The sequence below is a fragment of the Oppia nitens genome, unplaced genomic scaffold, assembly GCF_028296485.1.
Source record: "Oppia nitens isolate AA-2021 unplaced genomic scaffold, nextdenovo-longstitch-racon4-pilon3 scaffold5_pilon_pilon_pilon, whole genome shotgun sequence".
NCBI classification, from domain to species: domain Eukaryota; kingdom Metazoa; phylum Arthropoda; class Arachnida; order Sarcoptiformes; family Oppiidae; genus Oppia; species Oppia nitens.
In genome coordinates, this window is record NW_026533243.1 from 4,052,538 (window position 1) to 4,068,191 (window position 15,654).

The 15,654-nt window shown below is 31.8% G+C and overlaps 4 protein-coding genes across 5 annotated transcripts; 3 read left to right on the forward strand and 1 right to left on the reverse strand.

Annotated features, from left to right (window-relative positions):
- Positions 1 to 185: 185 nt before the first annotated feature.
- Positions 186 to 9,046, forward strand: LOC128961289 (filamin-A-like). Its single transcript, XM_054307507.1, has 12 exons — positions 186 to 326; positions 389 to 541; positions 855 to 1,075; positions 3,120 to 3,820; positions 4,104 to 4,266; positions 4,344 to 5,434; positions 5,507 to 5,819; positions 6,958 to 7,131; positions 7,188 to 7,514; positions 7,578 to 7,878; positions 7,961 to 8,304; positions 8,362 to 9,046. The coding sequence occupies exons 2-12, from the start codon at positions 411 to 413 to the stop codon at positions 8,733 to 8,735; spliced, it is 4,140 nt and encodes a 1,379-aa protein (XP_054163482.1). The 5' UTR covers positions 186 to 326; positions 389 to 410; the 3' UTR covers positions 8,736 to 9,046.
- A 382-nt stretch (positions 9,047 to 9,428) lies between these two features.
- On the forward strand, positions 9,429 to 10,326 carry LOC128961523 (filamin-A-like). The gene is made up of 2 exons (XM_054307769.1): positions 9,429 to 10,045; positions 10,318 to 10,326. The coding sequence occupies exons 1-2, from the start codon at positions 9,578 to 9,580 to the stop codon at positions 10,324 to 10,326; spliced, it is 477 nt and encodes a 158-aa protein (XP_054163744.1). The 5' UTR covers positions 9,429 to 9,577.
- Positions 10,327 to 11,803: 1,477 nt separating this feature from the next.
- On the reverse strand, positions 11,804 to 14,574 carry LOC128961294 (RNA-binding protein spenito-like). Of its 2 annotated transcripts, none has more exons than XM_054307513.1 (2): positions 13,793 to 14,574; positions 11,804 to 13,719 (listed from the first exon to the last, which is right to left on the reverse strand). In XM_054307513.1, the coding sequence occupies exons 1-2, from the start codon at positions 14,453 to 14,455 to the stop codon at positions 11,983 to 11,985; spliced, it is 2,400 nt and encodes a 799-aa protein (XP_054163488.1). In that variant the 5' UTR covers positions 14,456 to 14,574; the 3' UTR covers positions 11,804 to 11,982. The 2 variants fall into 2 exon arrangements, with proteins under 2 accessions (XP_054163488.1, XP_054163487.1); XM_054307512.1 differs by having other exon boundaries at positions 11,805 to 13,722; positions 13,793 to 14,573.
- Positions 14,575 to 14,633: 59 nt separating this feature from the next.
- On the forward strand, positions 14,634 to 15,630 carry LOC128961313 (DNA repair protein complementing XP-A cells homolog). Its single transcript, XM_054307534.1, has one exon. It carries the CDS (start codon positions 14,728 to 14,730, stop codon positions 15,493 to 15,495), a length of 768 nt encoding a protein of 255 aa, XP_054163509.1. The 5' UTR covers positions 14,634 to 14,727; the 3' UTR covers positions 15,496 to 15,630.
- The last annotated feature ends 24 nt before the right edge of the window (positions 15,631 to 15,654 follow it).

Here is a 15,654-nt window from a genome sequence, read left to right on the forward strand (position 1 = left end):
ATTTGTAAAAACTTTTTTAAAAGTTTGAAACAAATTTATAAATATTAAATTCAATTATTGAAGAATCCATTGAAAACTATTTTTTAATCAAATAAAAATATTGAAAATTAAAGTAATAATTTATTTCTATCTAAATCCATAATTATTTAGTATTTAATTTTTTCTACTATTTAATATCTTAATAGTAAAATTAAATAAACAACAAAAATTGTGTGCACTGTTGTGTAAAAACTTTGAATTATATAACGTAATCGCATACAATAATAAAGCAGTGATCCGTCACACATAAGACCAATAGTACCATTTGGTCCATATATTCATTGACAGTAAGCCATTGATTGTCACCAAAGCGTACATCCCTTTTATTTGCCAATTGGGTGTACATTAGATAATCCTCATCCTTGACAGTAATGCCTGTCGACGACAAACCTATTCGTAGAGGCAGTCGGGCCAAGACTGGAGACGATGAGGAAGACATCATGACGAAGGACTTGGCTGAAGATGCCGTCTGGAAAAAAATACAACAAAACACATTTACCAGGTATTCACACAAAGGTCTAATCCAATCACTTATATAAATATTTTTCATATTATTTGCTATAAAAAAAACAAATTTGTTAATATTATTAACTTTATTTTATTGCTGGCATGAAAATAGAAAAACTTTATCGTATTTTCTTTAAATATATATTATACTGTAGTTATTTTTTCACTTATGTAAGCATTTATATAATGTACAATATATTAGTATTATAACATGTATTATAGTTTCTATATATAGTATGCAAATGACCTTTAATTGAATAATAAACTTATTTAAATAATATTATTGTATAACAATGTATAACAATTAGATGGGCTAATGAACACTTAAGAACAGTCAATAAGTTTGCCACTGATTTGGGAACCGATTTCTCCGATGGTCTGCGACTCATAGCACTGGTCGAAGTGTTATCCGGCAAGAAGTTACCGCCGTATAACAAGAGACCAAAAGTCAGGGCACAGAAGCTCGAGAATGTCAATATTGCCATACAGTTCCTTAAGAATCAGGAAAAGATCCGTATTGTCAACATTGGTAAGTCTATAACATTTTATTTGTTTAATTCTAACTATCATTGATAACTATAATCACAAACAAGAAATAAATTATTAGTATTATAATACATTATATTATTATTATTAAATCATTTTAAGTGAGTTAGTGAGTTAGTGAGCGAGTGAGTGAGTGAGTGAGTGAGTGAGTGAGTGAGTGAGTGAGTGAGTGAGTGAGTGAGTGAGTGAGTGAGTGAGTGAGTGAGTGAGTGAGTGAGTGAGTGAGTGAGTGAGTGAGTGAGATAGATAGATAGATAGATAGATAGATAGAGAGAGAGAGAGAGAGAGAGAGAGAGAGAGAGAGAGATAGATAGATAGATAGATAGATAGATACAGTAGATAGATAGATAGATAGATAGAGAGAGAGAGAGAGAGAAAGCTGAGGTCAATAATTGTAAAATTATAATTTAGTTTACTATTGGAAACATTGATATTATTTTGTCGTATTTGCAATTATTTTCAATAAGTTAATACTTTTAATTTATTTATTCACAATTGGGTGTAGTTTTGAAATTTTAATTCATGAACAATGCATATATTGTATATTCTTTTTAAAATTCATTTCCTATTTGATATACAGTATAACATTATTATTATTATTATAAATTTTCACATCTATTGTCTAATTTACTATGAATAATGCATTTATCTTTGCCTTATATTTACATCCTTTTTAATTTATACAATAATTGTTAACATTTAATAATTTAAAATAAATTATAAATTTAATAATTGGCTTTGTTAAATAATATTGATTTATTAAGTTTATTATAAAAAAAATTATCTAAATTTTGATATTAAATTTATTTTGTTTAGAATTAAAGTTAAGCATAGATTTTATTTTTTATTATTAGAAATTATTTTTAGTCTTTTCTATTCATAACTTTTTTGAAAAAGTAATTAAAATATTTTCAAACAATAGTAGTTATAGTTATCTGAATATATTTAAGTTTATGTGTGTAATTCAATATTAGTTAATGTAGATAATTAGCATAACCCATGTACTAATAAAGTGTATATTTTAAACATAAGTTTATTTGGTATCACGAGATTTACAAGTAACGGAAATTTGTCGATAAACAAGGCTTTATGTCATAATATATAATCAATATATTATTGATGACTACAAATGTTGGGAAAAATAGTGTTTTATTTTTGTTATAGATAAACAGTATACTTATAATAAAAATAGCATCAATTTCTTGCTTAATGTTTATAATTTATTAGTAATATAATTTAAAGTTATAAACAATTTTAATGCATCCAATGAAAAACCATTTTATATATAAATTATATTTCTTTATTATGTGTGGTTAGAATTGTTTAAAAATAATTATTTTAGAGCCAAAAATACATTTCAGATTTGCTAAAAAGCTAATATTTATTTTATAACTTTTATTTTATATTTATTATATCAAGATTACTGTGTTAATTGTACACTTTATATGTGTTACTCAAATAAAAAAAAACAAATTTTGTTAATTTATGCATTCATCTTGATGTAAACACTATAAATGTATAATTAAATAAAATGTTCATTTATAATTTTAAATAAAATAAATAATAAAAATAAAAAATGATCTTATATTTGACAAAAAGACAAACAAAACAAATATAAATAAATTCCACAAAAAAAAAACAAATTAAGTTTTTAGTGAAAAGAATATTCTTTTAAAAATAATTTAAAAGCCAAGAAAAATATTGAAAGTTATACTAAAAACAACTATTTTTCATTTATGTAAATCAAGTCTAAATAATAAATAATTTTTATTTAATAATAATTATTATTATGTATATAACAGTAAATTTATATTTGAATTTCTATTTAAATGAATATTTTGACTAAATTATTATATTATATTAATAACTAAAAAAATAATTAAGCATATAGATATAGATATAGATAGTATAGATAAGTGATAAAATAAAAAAAAATATTTTAATTAATAAAATATAACTATGCTATATATTGTATAAACAATGTTTATTAAACATAATAATTAATAATTTTAAAATTATTTAAACAGATAGTATAGATGTAGTCGATGGAAAAGTAAAGTTAATATTAGGTGTGATGTGGACATTGATTTTACACTACTCTATATCAATGCCGATGTGGGAGGGAGAGGATGAGTCAATGTATAAGGAGAAGGGCGGACCCACACCGAAGCAACGTTTGCTTAAATGGGTTCAAAATAAAGTACCCGACGTTCCCATAAACAACTTTACGACTGACTGGAACAATGGTAAAGCTATCGGTGCATTGGTTGACGCGTGTGCTCCCGGTCTCTGTCCTGATTGGGAACGTTGGAAGCCTGAAGACGCTCTTAAAAATGCTACGGAAGCCATGAAAACTGCCGAACAATTTTTAAGTGTTCCTCAACTCGTCACACCTGAAGAACTTACAAATCCCAAAGTGGATGAGCTTTCAATGATGACATATTTGGCACAATTTCCAAAAGCAAAACTCAAGGACGGAGCGCCAACTCGTCCGCGACATAATCCTAAGAGAGTCCGATGTTATGGACCCGGCATTCAACCAACTGGTGTCAATGTCGGCGCTAAAACTAGCTTTACAGTCGACACATTCAGTGCCGGTCAGGGAGATGTCCAGGTCTTTCTTCAGGATCCGTCGGGCAAACAGACTCCGGTTGAGGTCAAGTTTAATGACGATCCGGGAAAAACATATACCTGTTCCTATACTGCACAACAAGAGGGGGCACACAAAGTATGATTTGCATTACATTTAATAATTATTAATCAAAAACAAAATAACTGACACAACTTAAAGCTTTACTTATAGCATAGTATTAATATTTATCGAAATGCTTAACATTTTTTAGAATATAATACTGTATATTCATATATAGCATCTTATTATAAATAAGTTATTGAAATTTTTATTAAAGCACAATTGCAATTGCAATTTCATATTGATTTTAATTTTAAAATTTAGTTTATATTTTATTCAGATATTTTTTGTAATTAATAATTTTTATAACAAAATGAAGGTTATTGTAAAGTTTTCTGGTAAGGAAGTGCCGAAATCACCCTTTACTGTTGAAGTCAAAGGTGTGGCTGGAGATCCATCTAAAGTCAAATGTGACGGACCAGGTATTAAGCCTACCGGTACTAAAGTCGGAACGCCTACTACTTTTAATATTGACACTAAAGGTATTACAATATTTTTTATGAATCATTATCTATTATTAAATTAATAAATTGTTAATATTTGCTTTAAATAAATATAGACGCAGGTGTTGGACAGGTTGACGTACAGATAACTGATCCAAAAGGAAAGACAAATTCTGTACCACTTCGAGTTAGACAGGATGACGACGATCCTTCAAAATATAAGTGTGAATATGCACCTCAATTGGAGGGTCCGCACAAAGTTGAGGTGTTATTTGCTGGTAAACCAGTACCTCATAGTCCCTTCAATGTGAAAGTTGCACCGGCATGTAATGCTGAAAAAGTGAGAGCACTGGGACGTGGTCTTCAACCTACTGGCATACGTGTCAATGATAACGCAGAGTTTAAAGTATTTACTGAGGGTGCCGGAGCAGGAACTCCTGAAGTTAAAGTTTTGGGACCTGATGGACAACCAATTAAAGTCAGTGTTAGAAAATTACCGGACGGTGTGACATATGACTGCGATTATAAGCCTCTTAAAGAGGGACGTTATGTAGTGGTTGTTAACTTTGCGGGTCAGGAGATATTTCAGAGTCCGTATGAAGTACAGGTATCGCCGATGAAAGAATCAAAAGTAGTAGCGTATGGACCCGGTCTTAAAGGCGGTGTTGTTGGACACCCGGCGCGCTTTACTGTAGACACAAATGGAGAGACGGGAACACTTGGCTTCTCTGTTGAGGGACCATCGTATGCCAAAATTGAATGCAAAGATAACGGTGACGGTTCGGCTCAAGTTGAATACCATCCAACAGCTCCGGGAGAATATGCTGTTCATGTGACCTGTGATGGTGAAGATATACCTAATTCACCATTTATGCCAATGGTTATACCCAAAACTGATTATAATCCCGATGCTGTTGTTGCATCTGGACCTGGATTAGCTCCTAAAGGTGTAGTCATTGCAACGCCAACTGAATTTTCTATTGACACAAAAAAAGCTGGAAAAGCGCCGCTAGACGTGTCTATTATGACTAATTCTGATTATAAAGAATTGCCAATTAAGTTGACCGACAATAAGGACGGAACATTTAAAGCACAATACAAACCGGATAAGTTAGGCAAACATACTGTTCAAGTCAATTATGGTGGCGTAGCTGTACCTAACAGTCCTTTCAGAGTCAGTGTTGGTGGTGTTCCCGATGCTTCTAAGGTTACAATTTCATTATACGAAACAAATTTCTAAAATCTTATTAAATTTTAAATAACTTATTTTAAATTGTAGGTAAAGGTATCGGGACCGGGGGTCTCTAAAGGTGTTAAACCAAAACAGCCAACACATTACATGATTGACACCCGACAAGCAGGTGGTGGTGAATTGATCACAACTATTAAAGATGAAAAAGGCAAAGATATACCAATTAAAGTTACTGACCTCAACAATGGTCAATATAAAGCCGAGTACACGGCACCTGCACCAGGAAAGTACAAAGTTAGCACTACTTATGCCGGTAGACCAGTACCCGGATCACCTGTTGATATTAAAGTTACGCCACCCGCCGATGTCAGCAAAGTTAAAGTGGATGGACTCGAAACAAGTAAGTTATTTAAATGTTTTAATCTACAAGTTTTCATGTTTTCTAAATACTTAATGTACGGTATAATTACATTTTGAAACAACAAACATATCAATTAATTTTAAAGATTATCTATTGAATGAACATTTAAAACATTTTTTAAAAATTTAATAAGTGTTATTTTGTCATTTATTTTGTTACAAAAATTTATTTGTAAAAAAATTAATTTAATTTAAAAGAAAGATATTGATGACCGGTTACTGACACTTCTTAATATAGTTGCATTGGTCGACACATTGCAACAGTTCCGGGTGGGCATCGATACAGATAATTGTAATGAATTTGATGAGATATCTGTGATAATAACAAATGTTGACAATAAGTCATATCTTCCAAATATCAGTTCAACTTGTGATGGTTTTCTAGTCAATTATATACCACATCAATGTGGATACCATACCATTTCAATCCTAATTAATAGCATCTATACATCTCATTCACCATATTATGTATATGTCTATAAAAATGAAACGTCTGATATATGTGAGTCTATACGCGCTTATGGGCCCGGACTAAGTCACGGTACTGTCAATAAAGTATCCCAATTCCTCATTGACACCAAAAATGTTGACACTATAGCAAAGATATCAGTTGTGATTGAAGGTCCGTCACAAGCAGTTGTTGAATATGACGATAACGGTGACGGCACCTGTTCTGTCACATACCTGGTCACAGTTGTCGGCAAATATTACATATCAATTACATGTGATGACAAAAATATCAAATCATCTTCTTATATATCATTAATAAATAGTGGCATTTGTTTCTGAATAATAATATTAGGTCATCATTTACTGTACACTTAATTATAGCCTAATAATCAAATATTTATTTTAAAAATCTATTATTTTAACATATTTTTAAATATATGATATTTTCAATTTATGAAATATTCATTGTATTCAATTGTATTAATTAATTAATATAATTGTTTAGAAAAAACTAGAATAAATGAATGCACAAAACATTTCATTAATAGAAGTTTAATCAATTTTGTTGTTTATTTAAAATTTTGATTTTATTTATTGATTAATTATTTATTTTGATTTTGGCTTCAAAAATACGCTAATAATATAAAATATTTGCCCCCAAATCATAGACCAGTTTGTCAATTGTATCAATTCATTCGTTGTGAATGCCAGTGATGTTGACAAAGTTGGTGACGGAGCTGTTGAGCCCATCATCACTGGTCCTTCAGGAAAGAAGATTAGCACTCAAGTCGACAATAACAATGACGGCACTTATAAAGTCAAATATATATTACCCGATGAAGGTATTAGTATTATATAGAATATTTAAATCTAACATTTTTTGTCTATAATTTATTAGGCGAATATAACTTTGATGTTAAATTTGATGGTCAGCCCATACCAGGGGCATCACCGGTCACTGTTAAAGCCACTCATGGAGCCGATCCTAAAAGAGTTAAAGCTTATGGACCGGGACTTGAAAAAGGATTTGTTAACCAACCAAATCAATTCACTATTGAAACAGTTAATGCGGGAAATGGAGGAATTGGTCTATCAGTTGAAGGACCTAATGAAGCAAAAGTCATGTGTAAGGATAATAGAGACGGTACCTGTACTGTGGAATATATACCCGATGAAGGAGGTGTCTATGATATTGCCATCAAGTTTGCTGATAAAAATATACCAGGTATAGTTTATTAAAAACTATTATTCTTATTTCGTAACATAATTCTAAAATACTGTATAACAGGAAGTGTATTCAAAGTCCCGGTGCAAAGTGAAGTGGACGCCTCAAAAGTTACTGCTTCGGGTCCAGGAGTTGATCCTAACAATTGTAGAGCCACCGCATCACTACCTTTCAAAGTAAATGCCAAGCGATCAGCTAAGGCTCCCTTAGAAGTTGCGGTCACTTCAGATAAGGGACCTATCGCTCAAAAACCAGAGATCAAAGATAACAAAGACGGCACTTATTCTGTTAGTTATGTACCACCACCTGAAGGAAGTAAATGTGATGTCAAAGTCACTTATGGCGGTAAAGACATTGAGGGCAGGTATGTTGTAATCTTTGATTAGATAAAAAAGTATATAATTTATTCAGTTTTTAAATAACTCATAAAACGAATATATTTTTAGTCCATTCAAAATGAAAGTTAAGAAGAAGTCAGAGCCTAAAAACATTAAGCTTTCGGGCGCCGGACTCGACAAGAAAGTCACAGCTAGTGTTCCACAAGAGTTCACAGTTGACGCCAAAAATGCGGGAATCGGTGATTTGGATGTCCAGATATTAGGTCCCAATAAAAAACCTATGAAATATTGGAAGACTGATTTCCACGATGGCACTTTCAAAATTAGATATGTACCCGAAGATGTCGGCCAACATCTTATTTCTGTCAAATATGATGGCGAAGAAGTACCAAATTCACCGATTACTGTCCAAAGTGAACCAACTGGTGATATCAACAAAGTTGAGATAAAAGGTAGAAATTGGGATATTTGATAAAATAATATTTATTAATAATAATAATAATTAATAGGAAAATTCAAAGAGAAATTAGCGCCAAATGAAGAATATTCACTAACAATAGCTGCCGATAAAGCCGGTGGTAATGGAGAGGTGACCTGTCGGGTGACACGAGTTCATTCACAGTCAGAGGCTTCTGAGTCGAGTACCGAACGCACCGAAACACTTCCTGATGGTACCATTCGGATCATTAAAACAACTAAACGTGAGACCAAAACGGCCACATCTAAAGAAGTTCAAGAAAATGTCGACTGCAAAGTCGTGCCCAAAGGTGACGGCACTTTCAGTGTTAAATATAAGGTCCGCGATCCGGGAGAGTATACCATTGAGGTTAAATACGGCGGTCAAGTCGTGCCCAATGGTGTGTTTAACTTTACGGTGAGTTAGATAGGAGTTATGATTGTGACAACTCTACCAAATTGACACACAATTTGTGTCAAATCTATTCAATTGTATTACTATTTTATAAACTTATTTAATCTATTATTTTCTAAACCTAACAACTATTATTAGACACAAATTACACAATTCATTGAATACGCTATTTATTGCTCTTAAATATTAAGCTAATGTATAAGAATCTTATATTTATTTTAATTTTTATATTTATAAAAATGCCGGCCTTTTGCTACTTAAAATTTATACTATTGCTTAACATTTTATTTTCTAGATTTAATTTAGATATAAATAATTATTAATAAATTAGAGCTCATTATACATTTAATAATATTCATTTGATGGCATCATTTTACTAATTTTTCATTTATTGATAATCACTAATATACTATATTAGTTAATAATCATTGATATTTATTAAATAATTAACTTATATTTTAAATTAACTATTTATTATTATTATATATTAAATATAATAATATAATTAAATTATTATATATCTGATATTATATAAAACAAATTTACATTTAATATAAAAATAAAGTGCCATCAAATGAAAAACTGATATTAAATTTATAACTATTGATCAAAAGTAAAAAAAGAGTTAATCATTTCAATCAAATGTAAATATAATTATTATTTAAGACTTGATTTTCATTGAAATTGCACTCATCTTTGGTCTGGTATTTGGTGGCGAATGATCACTACTTTTATCACTTTTTCTATAATTATCACAAAATTCCAACTAATTATCTCTTAATGTCTTAAATTTTTCTAATCTGATGACATTGTAATGATATAATGTTAAAGTAAATAAGTTTATTTGCCAGCAAATGGACAGCAATACAATGTCAGCGAGTGTTATCACCCCATCGGGTCTTAGGGATTATTGTAGTCTTAAACAACTCGATAACTGTCAATTGGCGGTCGTATTTGTGCCGAAACAAAGTGGCAATCATTTAGTTAATATAAAGCAATGTAAACACCATATAATGGGCAGCCCTTTCTCAATGTATGTGTGTGACCATGAAATAGGTGACTCTTCAAAGGTTCGCATTACAGGAAACGGTATCAAATCAGCCAAGACTTGTATGTGGAATAAGTTCTTAATTGACACTAAAAATGCTGGCTATGGCTCACTTGTTATCTCTTTTGATGGTCCGTCCAAAGTATTGATGGTTCAAAAAGATAATAACGATTGCACAGTCAGTATTACTTACCGCACAGCAAAACCTGGACTTTATGTGATAAATGTAAAGTTTGCTGAAAATCAAGTGCCGGGAACTCCCTATACTATTAATGTTATTGATAGACATTTAAAACAATCATAAAAATAATTGACAATTTAAAAATAAAGAAATAACAATAGAGATTATAAATATATATATTTGTTTTTAATATATTTTTTATTATATATATATATATATATATATATATTAAAACTATTTGATTATAAAATATAATTAGAATATACAGTGAAGATTTATACAGATTTTATATTAAACTTGAATTAATTAATTCAAAATTATAATTAACATGGACAAATTAACAATAATATTTAATATTGCAATAGCCAAAGTAACTAAAATGTTATTATTCAAAATACTATACAATGTTAAAAGTATGTGTTAATTTGTCCATGTTAACTTTATATTTGAATGAAATAAATCAAGTTTAATATCTGTTCATAAACTTTATAGCCGTTTTTGTCGCAATGTAAATTTGTTAATAATTTGTTAATAAAATAGTTAACATATTGACAAAAATCAATTTACAATTTGTGTAAATTAATTATTATTAAATGTATTTAATGTTTATTAAAACTTAAATTTTGATATATTATTGCAAACTTAAGTTAAGTCACTTTGCAATACAATTTCAACACTAATTTACAAATACATAATACTGTATATGCATTTTCATTATATTGTACACTATTGAAATTTATTTATAAAATACAGTATAATACGCTTTATTTGAAAACTTAATATCACATCAAAACAGATATATAGAATTCACAGTAATATACAAACCGTTATATTAAATAATCATTTGTCGCAATACTTATTTACAATCAATGAAACAAATTTCAAATATAGCACAAAAATAAGATCTCATATCATTTTGTTGGTCAATCAGTAGTAAATATCACAGATAAGTCATAATATATTTGTCATCGAGTTTTAGCAGCACTTACCTGAGTCTACACAACACATGAGCCCCGCTTTGAATTTCAAATATAATAATTTCAAGTAAAATATCACAAAAATATTATAAACTCATTAATTATTAATCAAACTAATAAACGATTCTTTTTTAACAACAATTAACACAAAACACAATCACTTTAAATCATATGATTTGATGTCTAATTTAATTAGAAATGCATATCAAATCTCACTTAATTTATTCATACATTTCAACACTAATTGCCTGATGACAACCCCTTAAACACTAGTAATTAACAAAATATTACCAATCATTCAGTGATTTCTCATTAAAATAGGGTTGAGATATGATTTGTACAAATTTCACTCATTTGTATACCTTTTTTTGGATGTCATTTATATCACAAATGAACACACCTTTGAAACACAGAATCACTAAACAATTGATAAGACAACACATCATTTAACCTACAATTATATCCTCTTATTTAAGAATTTATCTAATATTCAAACGATAAAAAATAAAATGCAATAAATAAATAAATTAACACAAATTTTTGCCACAAAACCAATCTATTTTCACTTAAATTTCATTAAAATTAATGACACAATTTTCTTTAATTTTGTTGATTTAATATTCATTTAATTTAAACACAATCATATATCCAAATCTGATTCACAATTATAATGTATAACAATTAAATGTGTCTTCTCTACACTTAATTCACTGATCAGTGATGTCTTCATGTCTATAAATTAATCATAAAAACACTTTAAACCTATACTTGCAATATATAAGATATTATAGTGTTATATATAATAATGCATATATATTTATATATTGTATATATACTGAAGTTTAAGTAAACATTAAATATTGATATTTTAGTTATCAATAATACGATAATAGTAATTATAATAGTATTATAATAATAATGATAATAATTAGCAAATAACTAATTTGAAGACAATATTTGTTCAAAAGAGCACAAGAGAGACATTTTCACTAAATATATTTTAAATTAACACAAATATTCAAATAATAAACGTGTGGATCACAAATAGTCACATCAATTGGTACCGCGAACCACAACCACCACCAGATAGTCTTCTTTAAGATTAGTCTCAATAGACAAATTAGGCGCCACTTTCTTTAGCTGATCAATAGCATAAGCACAGGGAGGAAACAAATACAACACTCCCTTTATGTCGACATCCTTAGCACTGGTCAATGTTATAACACCGGCGGCATCTTTTTGCTTCAAATATGTTACCAAATTCTTAAGTGGTCTCAACTGAATAGCACTTCCATCTTCAGACAGTTGTCCTGTTGGTTGACTTTGTGCAGCACCTCCTGTTGTAAGAAGCAGGCAATAACCTGAAGAGCCAGCTAAAGACATACGACGACTCACATCATCCAACTTTCCTCTTTCAAGTCTTAAACGTTGTGTAATTCTAAGCACTGGTTGTTCAGGATTTGAGTTGTCTTTCATAAGTAGATCCACGAGCTGTGAATCTCCTGCACAATACAACATACGAGATGGAAATGAACTGCTTTTAAGAATGAGTCCGCCATTCCAAGCGGGTGGACAACATTTTGCCAACTCTTGAATTGTCAACACACTGTCACTGACAGTCACTTTAAGACCAACGCCATTATCATCCTTTCCATTGGTTTCATAATTTGGAGATAACAAAGAATGTCTGCGCGGAGATAATGACCTGTCGTCTCCAGGTGTGGGCGAATCTGTATTACGACGTTGTCTTTTAAGTGTCGGTTCTGCGTCCTCTGGAGTACGGCGTCGACGTCTTTCAGCATTAGGAGAGTATTGTCCAGCAGTAGTACTGTCACCCCACCACTGGTCATAATTATTATTATTATTTGCTGTTGATATCACTTCACGTTCTCTTTTTATCTCTTCATTAAATTCTCGGTTTCTATTTTGTGGTGTATTTCTTTCAAAGGACTCATTATAATCGCCAGCATTCTGCCCATACTTAGCTGTATGCGCCCAATCATCTCCATTATCCTCTTTGCGAGGACCAGTTGGTGTCGCATATTGGTCTCCAGCGCCTGCATTAACACCTGTTCCATGTGATGGTGAAATGAAAGAGTATGGTCCGGGATCAGCGTAATCCACGCGAAGACGTTTATCGTGTCCGCCCAATGGAAAGCCTCTCATCTTAGAACAGGCAGAGTGTGCGGCATCAATGGTGTCGTATTGGATGTACGCATGATTCTCTCCCCTAACAAAATCAATTTTCCTGATGACACCAAACCTGTCAAACTCGGTGGCCAATTGACTCGGCGAAGTCCACGGACCCAGACCTCCGACCCATATACGTGTAGTAGGCGTGGCTTTTCCGTAACCTATTTTACATTGAAATTTGCCGATATACTGACCGGACATCTCAACCTTTGACCGATAAGCCATATCCAAGTTCAGGAACTTTATGAATGCAAACGCATTTCCCTCTCCGGGAGGATGTCTCTTAATGTCGATGTCCTCTACGTCGCCATAGCGCTCAAAAATACGCCGCAAATCCGATTCACTTATGTTTACCTCAAGATTACCGACAAACAAAGTACGCGTTGACTTTTCGTCATCTTCTGGAGAAACATGAGTTAAATAATTTGGGAACTTCTCCTTCTTGGAATCTCTGTGTTGCTGACGATTACCACTTCCGCCTCCTCCTCCACCACCACCACTGCCTCCTCCTCCTCCTCCTCCACCACCACCAGCTCCTCCTGGATGATGGTAATCATTACGCATAGGATGCATTTCCCGGTGGTTATCTCGATGAGGCTGCTGTACCCACAATATACAATACAATCAAAACAAAACTTATGGTAAATATATTCAATCATACGATCCATACCTGCATATTATATTTCATGTCATTGTTCCTTCCGGGTGGTGGCGGCGGTCGTCTTGGCATTGGTGGAGACAAAGGTCGAGCGTTAGTTCGACGAGAACCAGACATCTGATAGTCGGGAGTAACTGATCGTCTTCTGGGCAGTTGAATGGTTCGGTCATAGATGGGGTCAATGATAATCTGTTTGTCAAACAAAAAGAGTCGACTCTTTGCATGTCTGGCATCGCGGGCGTCATCATAGTTGCTAAAGTAAAGGTATGCGAGTCGTGTGTTGTCGTCGTACACCAACTTTATGTTTGGTTCACCGAATCGATGAAACTCACGATTCAATTCACTTCGCACTTCATTATCGCTGTATTTGTTACTTATGTTTGAGACACACAATATCTTATAGGGCATTGACATCCCAGTGCCACCACCTGAACCATCAGTGTTTCTGTGATGACCACTATTGTTAGCCGATGAATGGTTGCGATAATCATCGTAATTGTCTCGTGGATTCATTGTCCTCATCGATGAAGAGCTCATAGGACTGTCACGTTGTGGTCGTCGTCTCGTGTCAGCCATCATTGGACTCTTAAGTCTTCTGTGATCTGGTCTTCTATGATCTAGTGGTGAGTGTTGACCGGATCGGTGTCCGGTAGGGCTATCATCATATCGGGGCATCAGTTGGTCTCACTTATGGTCACAATTGTCTTGTATTCTTGACTTATATTCAATCACTGTTTCACTCAATTAGTCACTCAATCGCCATATTGTCTATGAATTTGTCACTCAATGGCACTCATTATGTACTCAATTGAGTCAATACTATAGACTATATTATAGAGACATCTATTGTACAAAACAGACAATACTTTGTTTTGTATTAAATTACGTTATGTTATACACAAGTCATTGTAACTGAAGATCATTTGATGACCAGTTGATCACCAAAAATGTCTGAATTAACAGATCAACAGAAGGCTGACATTGAAAGGAAACGACAGAATGCTCTTCTCTTAAGACAACAAAAGTCACAAAAACTATCGACAAATGAATTGTACTCTCAGTCAGTACGAGATAAACAATCGACAGCTGGACTCGACTCTGGCGGAGGATTTCTCATCGATAGTGATTCAGATGAAGACACCATTTGTCCGGCGAAAACATCAAACAATGACCAAAACGATGATATGAATGAAACGATTCAATGCATTGATTGTCATCAAGATTTCAATAAATCTTTTTTGATGAAACACTTCTCTTTAAAAACTTGCGATTTGTGTAGAGATCTTAAGGATAAACATTCATTGATTACAAGAACTGAAGCCAAAAGTGAATATTTATTAAAAGACTGTGATTTAGACAAAAGAGAGCCATCGCTCAGATTTATCGCGAAGAAAAATCCGCATGAATTTGCAAAAGGAGATATGAAACTGTATTTGAGATCACAGATCGAGGACAGGGCTCTCCAAGTCTGGGGCAATGAAGACAATCTGATGGATGAGAGAGAAAAACGACTTGAAATGAATAAAAGACGTAAAGAAAAACAATACGAAAAGAAAATAAAAACTTTACGAATGACTGTTAGAAGCAGTTTATACACTAAACAAAGTGACAATCATTGCCATGACTTCGATGACGAAGTATATAATGAAGAACAAGAATGCTATGAAAAGACGTGTAAAAGTTGTGGATATATTGATAGTTATGAGAAAATGTAAAAATCGATGTTTCATATTAAGTAAACTATCATTTTTAACAACATTTTTATTTGAGAACAAATCAATAATTCTTGCATTATTTGAGAATATTATCATTAATTATAGTAATAATAGTCTATAACATAATATAATATTGTGATAATATAAATGTTGATTTAA

Coding starts and splice junctions, on each gene's coding strand:
- LOC128961289 (XM_054307507.1), top strand. CDS start 411: ATGCCTGTCGACGACAAACCTATTCGTAGAGGCAGTCGGGCCAAGACT. Junction 7,132..7,187: donor ATATATATTACCCGATGAAG/GTATTAGTATTA, acceptor ATAATTTATTAG/GCGAATATAACTTTGATGTT. Junction 8,305..8,361: donor CAACAAAGTTGAGATAAAAG/GTAGAAATTGGG, acceptor AATAATTAATAG/GAAAATTCAAAGAGAAATTA.
- LOC128961294 (XM_054307512.1), bottom strand. CDS start 14,455: ATGCCCCGATATGATGATAGCCCTACCGGACACCGATCCGGTCAACAC. Junction 13,723..13,792: donor ACATGAAATATAATATGCAG/GTATGGATCGTA, acceptor TTGTGGGTACAG/CAGCCTCATCGAGATAACCA.
- LOC128961523 (XM_054307769.1), top strand. CDS start 9,578: ATGGACAGCAATACAATGTCAGCGAGTGTTATCACCCCATCGGGTCTT.
- LOC128961313 (XM_054307534.1), top strand. CDS start 14,728: ATGTCTGAATTAACAGATCAACAGAAGGCTGACATTGAAAGGAAACGA.